This window comes from Daucus carota, chromosome 1 (genome assembly GCF_001625215.2).
Source record: "Daucus carota subsp. sativus chromosome 1, DH1 v3.0, whole genome shotgun sequence".
Lineage (NCBI taxonomy): Eukaryota > Viridiplantae > Streptophyta > Magnoliopsida > Apiales > Apiaceae > Daucus > Daucus carota.
In genome coordinates, this window is record NC_030381.2 from 44,588,296 (window position 1) to 44,597,931 (window position 9,636).

The 9,636-nt window shown below is 36.3% G+C and overlaps 1 protein-coding gene across 2 annotated transcripts; it reads left to right on the forward strand.

The window, feature by feature from the left end:
- Positions 1-603: 603 nt before the first annotated feature.
- On the forward strand, positions 604-6,808 carry LOC108208198 (uncharacterized). Of its 2 annotated transcripts, XM_064085655.1 has the most exons (14): positions 604-968; positions 1,064-1,162; positions 1,270-1,352; positions 1,473-1,675; positions 1,866-1,972; positions 2,107-2,206; positions 2,352-2,541; positions 2,876-4,182; positions 4,261-4,332; positions 4,421-4,503; positions 4,603-4,757; positions 5,273-6,457; positions 6,564-6,635; positions 6,726-6,808. In XM_064085655.1, the coding sequence occupies exons 1-7, from the start codon at positions 805-807 to the stop codon at positions 2,466-2,468; spliced, it is 873 nt and encodes a 290-aa protein (XP_063941725.1). In that variant the 5' UTR covers positions 604-804; the 3' UTR covers positions 2,469-2,541; positions 2,876-4,182; positions 4,261-4,332; positions 4,421-4,503; positions 4,603-4,757; positions 5,273-6,457; positions 6,564-6,635; positions 6,726-6,808. The 2 variants fall into 2 exon arrangements, with proteins under 2 accessions (XP_063941725.1, XP_017234192.1); XM_017378703.2 differs by having other exon boundaries at positions 2,876-4,332.
- Positions 6,809-9,636: the final 2,828 nt, after the last annotated feature.

Genomic DNA, 9,636 nt, shown 5'->3' on the forward strand with positions numbered 1-9,636 from the left:
CAATGGGAGGTGCTAAGAGGGGTGCCAATGCCATGTGGCATGACATGGACCTGGCACTCTCGTTGGCACTCACATTAGAGATGTTGGAGTGCTATTGGGGTGCCAAGTGAGTTGGCTTTGGAGTGCCAAAAGTTGGCAACCCATAAAGTAGGGTGTCAACTTCATTTGTGGTCCCAATAATACATAAAATATAGATGTGTGGTCTCAATAATACATAAAATATTATTTCTCTATTAACAAAGTTGGCAACTTGGAGTGCCAACTATTAGAGTATATCTTGAAAGAAAAATGCTAAAAATAATTTGGAAGAGTGTGAATATAAAAAATAATATTTTGATTTATGTGTCAAAATTGGCACCCCTCGAAGGGTGCCACCCATTGGAGATGCTATAATGACTTGCAAATTTGGCCCAATGTGACCATTCAACCCAAATGACATGATTTCCTTCAAGTGATAATCAAGGGAGTTTTGATTAGTCTTATGATACGAATGAGTGGTCTCATTATTAATAATAATAAAATCAGAACAGAACGAGTACTAGAATTTGATTTGTATGTCCAAACATTTTTTTGGATATAATATACAGGGTCATCCAGCAAATGTTGTGCTACACGTTTTCTGTTGATGCATTGTGTGTTAAAAATAATTGCATGCCACAAACAAACATTACATTGGTCTCTCTTTCGCACCCCTGCACTGGACCACCTGTGTTGCATACACAAACCTACTTAACAAATCTAAGCCTCTTACTGTAGCTGAGACTTGCCTGTTTTCTGATCACCTTCAACAAACTATACAGTAGCATGTCTACTCTTTTACAATTTCAGTACCACCTTACTACTTCATCTCCAAATTCCAGACCCTGCAGCCTGCTTCCCCCTAAAAACCAGCACCTATTTGTCGCGAACCAGAGATTGCATTCGTTACACGTCGACTTAAAGATTTATGCAAAACGTATAATTATTGTGTGAGTATTTATTTTGAGTTTCTTTGGTAATTTCAGTTCTGTTTTTTCATTATACAGTAGAAATTTCAATGAATTGATTGTAATTTTGTAAATAGACGGGCAAAGGATGACTCCGATGATGAGTCTGACGATGACTCTGATGATGAGTCTAAGGATGAAGCTCCAGTTCCCCCCAAGCGTCCTCCTTTCGAATGGTACCTAGTTCTGATGAAGATATTCGTAAAATTTGACGTATAATCAAAGAGTTGTGTGAGGTATAGAATTCAGATTATAGAATTTGCATTGTGTTATTTCATTGCAGGAAGAAATGGGCTGTAGGGGTATTGTTTTTTTTCATTTTACCATCATACAGGCTCAGAATGGGACCATTTGCTATCCTCAAGGGTGAGTATGAGTGGATAGTATTTTTATTGTCCTTTTCAGCAATTGTCATTAGAAAAAACAATGTGTTTTTGCTAATTTAAGTTTTAGTTAAATTTTTCCTGAGTTAATTATCATTTTCAGACAAAGTGGATGAGATGTTCGAAACAGCAGAAACAGCAGCAGCAGTGGTGGAGGATCTAGCTGAGCTCGTGGATAGGCTCGCTGAGGAAGCAGAGAAAAAGCTGCCTGACGGAACAAAGCTCGATGATCTTGCTAGATCAATTGAAAATCTAGCCGAACGAGTCGATGAGAAAGCTGAGCAAGCCCAAGAACTTATCAAAGAGGTTGCTTTGGTCACTCTCATAATTTACTTATTCTCCATAAAAGCATGTATAGTTCAAATGCAAACAGAAATCCTAGCTTATTGATTGAGATAGACATATAGAGGAGCAATTGATAAGCTTTCATGAAATCTTGATACAATATTTGATGTGCAATATTGGTTCCCAGCAATAAGCTTTCACGTAAACACAGGTACAAAATATGGCAGAAGATTTAGAGGATATAATGGAAACTAAAATAATTGAAGCCACGAGACGAGAGGAAAGCCACCATAAGGATCGAGGCAGAAGAATCCACAGGTAAGAATATTGTTTTAGCATAAATTTGAGGTTACATATATGGTTGCACCATATTTTTGGAAGAAAAAAAAAATTGAACTTCAATATTTTTGAAAAAAGTCCTAATTTCTACCTGTCTATCTGTTTTGGATAAGGCCCGAGGATGAAAACCTGAAAGATGGTGCTGAAACAATCGAAAGCCTGACCGAACAAGCAGAAAAGAGAGCTGAAGAAACCCAAGAACTCGTGCAGCAGGTTAAGATAATTACTCTCAGAGATCATCTGTAACATCCATTTAGATAGTCGTCCACTTATTAATTTCGCTAATCCATGGAATTGTCTACTGAATATATAATAACTGTATCACCACTGTTGTAATTATTCTATTATGAATCTGCAGGTAGACAAACTCGGGAGCGAAATAAGAGATATGGACTCCAGAAATCCTGCTGCCACAAGCGGTAGTCAGAAAACAGGGCATGAAAATAGATCAGGGAAGAGATTAACCAAAGTTTAAGCCTATACTGTTTAAATCTTATCCAAGAAAACTAAATGTTCAACACATACATCGTCTAGACCAAAATGCAGAGGTCAGTCCTCTTCTCTGTATTATTGTTGCATCTCTGTTCCCCCGATCATTATATATATATATTTTTTTTGCTAAGCCCTTAGTTTCTGGATTTCTGACTTTAAGTCAGTTTCAGGCTTATTACACAAACACACATTTTTTAGTGTAAAGTCGGAAATAACTTTAAGCCTCGGACTTAAAGCCCAGACAAACCGGCTCTTACAACATTGCATCTAAAACCATATAAAGGCATAATGAGTGCAACTTTCAGTGTTGTTTACAGATCATATATATGCAAACTAAACATAGACGAATGAGAGAATTTCTGACTTCTTGTTGTTATTTGTTCTTTTCAGAGGCTTTTGTATTATTTTTGTCCCGTAGCTGTGATTCTAAGAGATGATGAATCATGAGATGCCTTCACTCAGTTCCCTGATCTCCTGGCTCAACATTTTTTGAGTTCTTGTACCGTTGCTGTTAGAGTCGGTTCCAAACTGTTATCATCCCGCGAAGGATCTCGTCACAATTTTATAAGGCAGGATGAATATCTAGCTGAATCTTGTCCCTTCTTCAAAAAACCTAACATCTTGTTGCACGAGTTTTTAATTTAATAAATTCTCAACTCAGCTTTTCAATTAACTGTGGAACATAAATCATATTTCATACTCTTTCCTATTTCATCTTGATACTAGGAAAGATAAGTCCATGGTGAAGTGAGCCTACCAATGCAAATTTAACCATGTTTTCTTCACATACGTTTTTCTTTACTAACTAAATAATTTTAACCATGTTCTGCATCACTGATTCTCATACTCTACACAGTTTAAGTTGTTTAAAAAAAATGTTCTGCCTTCAAGAGCAAGTGCGCGCCTGTTTGATTGTAAGTGTGATGCCTAACAGGTCACGTTAGCAAACGCTCCGTGCACTGGGGCTGCTCGTAGTAGTTCATAGTTCAAATCCCTTTATCAGATCAGTTATATCATCTAATCAACGAAATGTACCACATACATTCAGAAAAAAAGGACAGGACACATAGCAAAGGAACATTCATCATGCGTACAGAGATGTCTAAAGCTAGACAGTGTGTCAATTGTTCACGCATTTTTCTCTTTTCTTGTGTTTTATCCTTGTATTAATAGATAGATGTGACATATATTCTTTGTTCTTGTCATAATCTGTCTGTCATCTCCTCTCGAGATCTTACACATCTGCTAAACGAAGAGTAATGCCTATGCATAGTGACTTCCGCAGCTTAGTTGTCTTGGAGGAAACTCAATTGAAATGTTCGAGTATATACAGACATGCCTACATATCCTTGATAAAAATTCTATTAAACTTCTCAAGGTCAGTGATATAAATAGGTTAGCCTCCCTTGTTTCCGCCACTGGGATATGCACTAGTTATATTCCAAAGACGAACCTATATTCATAACCAGAAACCAAGTTTCCCTCTGCAGTTGCTGTGACTCTCATCAACTAAAGAAACTGTACAACACTAGCATGTCTAAAACATTAATGTTTCTACGCCACCTGATCACGACATCATCATCAAAGATCAAGGCTTGCAGCCTGCCTAGCGTGAAACATCAATACCTCTACTCCAGAAACCAAATAGTACATTCATCAAACATCAAATTTAAGGCCCGCCAAAATTTCATATATGTGTAAGTACTTGGTTTAAATTGACTTGTGGTTTCAGTTTAAATGAAATGATGAATACATGCATATATAAATGAAAATAGGATGGCAAAGGCTGGTAAACCGGATGACGATCTCCAAGCTCCAATTCCTCCCAGGCGTCCTTCTTCTGAATGGTACCATCATTGCAAACGCTAATTCTCTCCTCATTCTATTCTATCCAAGTGAACACAACTTTAGGCTTTCGTTTATTCTTAATTTCAGGAAACAGTGGGTTGTAGGGATAGTGTTTTCGATGTTTATACCATCATACACGCCTACAATAGGAACACTTGCGAATATCAAGAGTTAGTAACAGTATATAAGATACCCTTTAATTTTTATTTTAGTTAACTATTTTTTAGTTTAATAGATATGGACTGGTATAAAAATTGTTGTTTCTTCAGATAATATAGGCACCGTATTGGTAACATCAGTAACAATGGCAGAGATGGTGGAAAGTACAACTGGAGTGGGGAGCAAGCTGGCTGATATGGCAAAGAAAAGGGCTAAATCGATCGAAGAAGAGAAAGCTAAACAAACTCAAGAACTCATGCACCAGGTTGAAATATATTTGGTCTTAAACTCTTAATGATCCACTGTAACATTCATTAGATGAATGCACTTCCATATCTGACAACCTCGTCTAATAATTACTCTTCGTAATTCATATATCCATTTATGCAAAACATAAATTTCCTCAAAGAATTACCAGCAAAGATGTTCACCTTACTATCATATGATACTAATAATAAATTTTCATGGAGCAGCATTTCTATGAGAGTAAGGGTGAAATTTGCGTGAAAATCATATTATCACTGCTTACTGGGAATGTGTAGTTCAATTTACAGGGTCCGTTTGGGAACCTAGATTTCATTTGAAATTCTGAATTTGAATAAATAACCTGTTTGGGAATATGGATTTGGATTTCATATAAAATCCAGGACATTCAAATATTAGTATAAACCTGAGAATTTGAAATGACAACTCAAATGCTGTTATTTGAAATCCATCATTGAAATAAAATGCACGTTTCCCAACGTCCTCTAATAGTAATTAGCTTTTATGAATCTGCAGGTGGGAAAACCTGGAAATGTTGTAGAAGAGATGATGGAATCCAGCAGTCCGGATGTTACAGACGATCGCCAAGAAACCGGGCACGAGGATAGACTAGTAAAAAGATTTCCTTAAGGTCCATTACTCAGAATATGTTTTTGTTTTCTTCCAGGCTAAAGCTTTTGCAACTTCTTGTAAATATACTACATTATAAACATAAACCTAATAAGCTTCATCATATTGAGCACTGTCATTTTAGCCTTTTCATACTCGTTCAATTTTGATATTTGTATAATATTGAATCAGTCAGGCAGTTCTCCTATAAGGGTGTGAGTTACTGAGTTTTAGTTCTGCAACTTTCTCTTATTTCTCTTCTCTAGTAAATTGCAGCTTTTATATTTACAACTTCGCCAGAAAAAAAAAATCTGTAATTCGCACATTGTTGCTATCGGTGTGTGCTGCTCTTCAGAATCACCAATGATGTTTTAATCCGGTGAAAATTGCCATGGCTTAGCATTAAGTATCTCTTCACAGCTCTACGAGACGGCTTAGGGTGCTCTGCAACCAATCTTTGTTGCAGGTGCCTTCCATTTATCAGCAATAGGTGATGCATACATTTAGAAAAATAGGACAGGATACATAGCAAAGGAACATCTATGATTATTTCTTGTGTATCACAATGTTCGCATTTTATTTCTTTTCTTGTTTCGTATTCTTGTATTACAAAATAGGTGTAATGTATATTCTTTGTTCTTTGTCAAAATCTGTTTGTCGAGATCTTACCAATCTGCTAAGCGAAGAGTGTTTATGCATAGAGACTTCCGCACCTTGTCCTTTCATTCCTTGTAAGAAACTTGATAGAAATGTTCGAGTATATATATATTTACATCTGCTTGATAAATTTTCTATGTTAACTTCTGAAAATCAGCCGGGGATGTGTCTCCCTTGGTTCCGCCAACACAAAACTTATATGTAACCCGAAACTAAGCCCCTCTCTGCAGTTGTCTGTTACTCTTATCAACTAAAAAAACTCTACACTAGCATGTCTAAAACATTAATGTTCCAACGCTACCTGATCAGGACTACATCTTCAAAGATCAAGTCTTGCAGCCTACCTAACGTGAAACATCGATACCTCTTCTCCAGAAACCAAATATTACATCCATCAAACATCAGATTTAAGGCCCCCCAAAACAACATACATGTGTAAGTACATGGTTTCAGTATGATTTGTGGTTTCAGTTATCTTTTACTTCACCTTCTGGAGCACAGATTCAATGACCTGAATCCTGATGAATACAAATGTATATAGGCTGGCAAAGGCTGGTAATTCTGATGACAATCTTCGAGCTCCAGTTCCTACCAGGCGACATTCTTCTGAATGGTACGTAATTCAAGTTCACACCAGTGCAACGTTAATTACAGTATACTTTAGTACTAAATTACGTAGGATTTTATTTATACTGTATTTCAGGAGACAGTGGGTTGCAGGGATAGTGTTTTCGATAGTTATACCATCATGCACAGCTAAAATAGGAACCATTGTGACTCTCATGAGTAAGTAACTGTATACTAGATACTTCTGAATTTTTCTTTAATCAACGATTTCATTTAGTTTAAAAATATGGATTGGTATAAAAAAATGTTTGTCTTTCAGAAAATATAGGCAACGTAGTGGAAACGTTAGAAACAATTGCAGAAATGGTGGAATGTACAGCTTTCGTCGTGGGGAAGCTGGCTGATATGGGAAAGAAAGGGGCTGAATCGAACGAAGACCTGCCCACACCAGCAGAAGAGAAAGCTAAACAAACTCAAGAACTCGTGCAACAGGTTCAAATAGTTAACCTCTTTCTATTTATGCAATGTATACTATCAAATATGTGGACCTAACTGTCATATTATCAGTAATAATAATTTTTCACAGAAACAGCATTTTTGCTACTGAGTAGGGTTAAATCTGTGTAGATATCATTTTAGTACTGCATTCTGTGTATGTGTGGTTTAATTAACTGTAATTCTAATTAGCTTTATGAACCTGCAGGAGGGGGAATTTGGAAATGGTGTAGGACAGATGATTGAATGCAGCAGTCAGGATGATACAGAGAATCGGCAAGAAACAGGACTGGTAAAAAGATTTCCTTAAGGTCTAGCGCGAATGGCTACCGTCTAAACCTTCTCCAAGACAACTGAAATTTTAACACAAATATTATCCAGACCAAGAGGCAGTTGGTATTACTCTTAGAACCCTGTTACTCAAAACAAAGGATGTATAAGGTAAATATATCCGGTCTTATTTTTTGTATATACTCAACCTAATAAGCTTCACACCATGAAACTGTACCATTGTGGCCTTTTTAATACGCGTTTTACTCTGATATATATATACTATTAAATTGATTAGGCAGTTTGAGTTTTAGTTCATGGCAACGTATTATAATCCTGTAGAAATGAACTAAAACAATGATGGCGATATGATATCATGGGATTATAATCCTTTAAAATTGAGATAAATAGAGTAATAATCCAGAGATTATAATTCCTCCGAACAAACATGGCCGAGTGCCTTCGCCTTTAGGACACAAGTAGCCAGCTAGTTGCCACAGCCAATCTATAGTAGATCGCGATTTGAACCGTGGTTTAGAATCAACAGGAGTTCAACTACAGATAGACGGAGGGTTATAATCTGCAATTTATTTAACCTCGAAGATCCGACACGTATTAGGAGATGGACCAAATGCAGCAGAAAGGCATATGCTGAACTAACACATCCAAGTATTTTATCCATTGCCAACAGAACAAAAAACATGAGGCATGCTAGCACATGAACCCTGAAACAGAGAAATGATTTGTACATGAGAGGAACCAGATCTTGGAGGTGGCAGCAGAAGATTAGTGAGCACAGACCATTTACAACCACAGACAAAACAAATATAATAACATATCATATCTTCAAATCTTTTTTATCATGGACATTGGAATCGGCTGATTAGAAAAAGAGATCCAAAAAGGCAACATTGTCACTAATGTACTGTCCTTGATTTGTTCATCAATAAAGAAATCCAGGCTGAAGCAGATGTAATTTGACCTGAGTGCACATATGTTTATTCAAGTGGGTGAGGCACTTCAGAAATCTCTGGAAAAACAAGACAAAATTTGTGGGTGCATTTTCTTCTACTCCAAAGACTTGCTTGCTCATATTAAAGTTTCTCAACTACCTTACTCATACTTGTGTGAGTTACAAGAGTGCAATTGTAGTTTCATCCCTGCTTGACTTTGTTCATCATGCAAACTTTTACAAAACTATACACACTCGGTGGCTGAATCGGGATTCAAAAATAATTGAAACATAAAATTGATAGATTTTACTCGGTGAAACAATATTGATTGGGACTGAGAAAAATTTCGGTTTTACAAAACAATATACGTTCAGGTGGCTGGATTGGGATTCGAAAATAATTGGAACATAAACTTTTATTGATAGATTTCACTCAATGAAACAAGATTAATTGAGACTGAGAAAAAGTTTTGAACTTGCTATGAATTTATTTTTTTCTGGAAATTTATAAATTATATATTTTAAAAAATACAATTGACCTCAAAATTACAGAGTACCTTATTAATACCTGTTGTTTTTAAAAGTGTTAATAAAAGTAAGGCAAACTTAACTCTCAAACAGCAAAGCACTCTGAAAACCAATAATTTCAAACTTGACAGCCTAAATTTTCTTCACAAAAATCCAATCATGCCAATATTTTGGCTTTATAAAAAGAACAAAAAAGACACAACTTTCTTTTCATAATCAAAAAGAGGTGAATGAAAACAGTCTTGGCAAGATTCTCCTTTGTAACACTGGTAGTAGAGTAGTTTATAAATTAGGCTTTTGAACAGCACTGAGAAGATAGAAAAAAAGAAAGTTAAAAAGCAAAGCTGCCTACCATTAGGGGCTCTAGCCCCTACCAATCCCACTCATCCAACCAAATCTTTCCCTCATTTGTTGCTTTTGGATATATTAATACTCTCCTTTACTTTGCACCAGTGTTGGATTCCATGCACACTTAAATTCTTAATCGCTGCTGGCAGCAACCCCTTGTAAAGATAAAGACATGAGAGAAGACATCACTCTCAATCATGCTCACAGAGTATAGTAAGTGTTGAAACTTGTAGTTAGTGTGTGTGTGAGTATGTGTATATGCTACCACTACCATCAACTCAACCTCAAAAAATTTCCTACTTTTATGGAAATGTAAATGACCTTTTCTTAGAGCCCATGTGATCAACTTCCTGTTCATCAACCTGCTAGCTAGGATCCTCCTTCGATAGAGCTCTTGATGTCTCGTTTTTGTTTGTTTGTTATGAGTTGATCAAACAGGATAGAGATCATTTTC

Excerpts from the sequence above, each read along its gene's own strand:
- LOC108208198 (XM_017378703.2), top strand. The coding sequence starts at position 805 with ATGTCTACTCTTTTACAATTTCAGTACCACCTTACTACTTCATCTCCA. Across the intron at positions 1,163-1,269 it reads AAGCGTCCTCCTTTCGAATG|GAAGAAATGGGCTGTAGGGG; the intron begins GTACCTAGTTCT and ends ATTTCATTGCAG. Across the intron at positions 1,353-1,472 it reads ACCATTTGCTATCCTCAAGG|ACAAAGTGGATGAGATGTTC; the intron begins GTGAGTATGAGT and ends TATCATTTTCAG.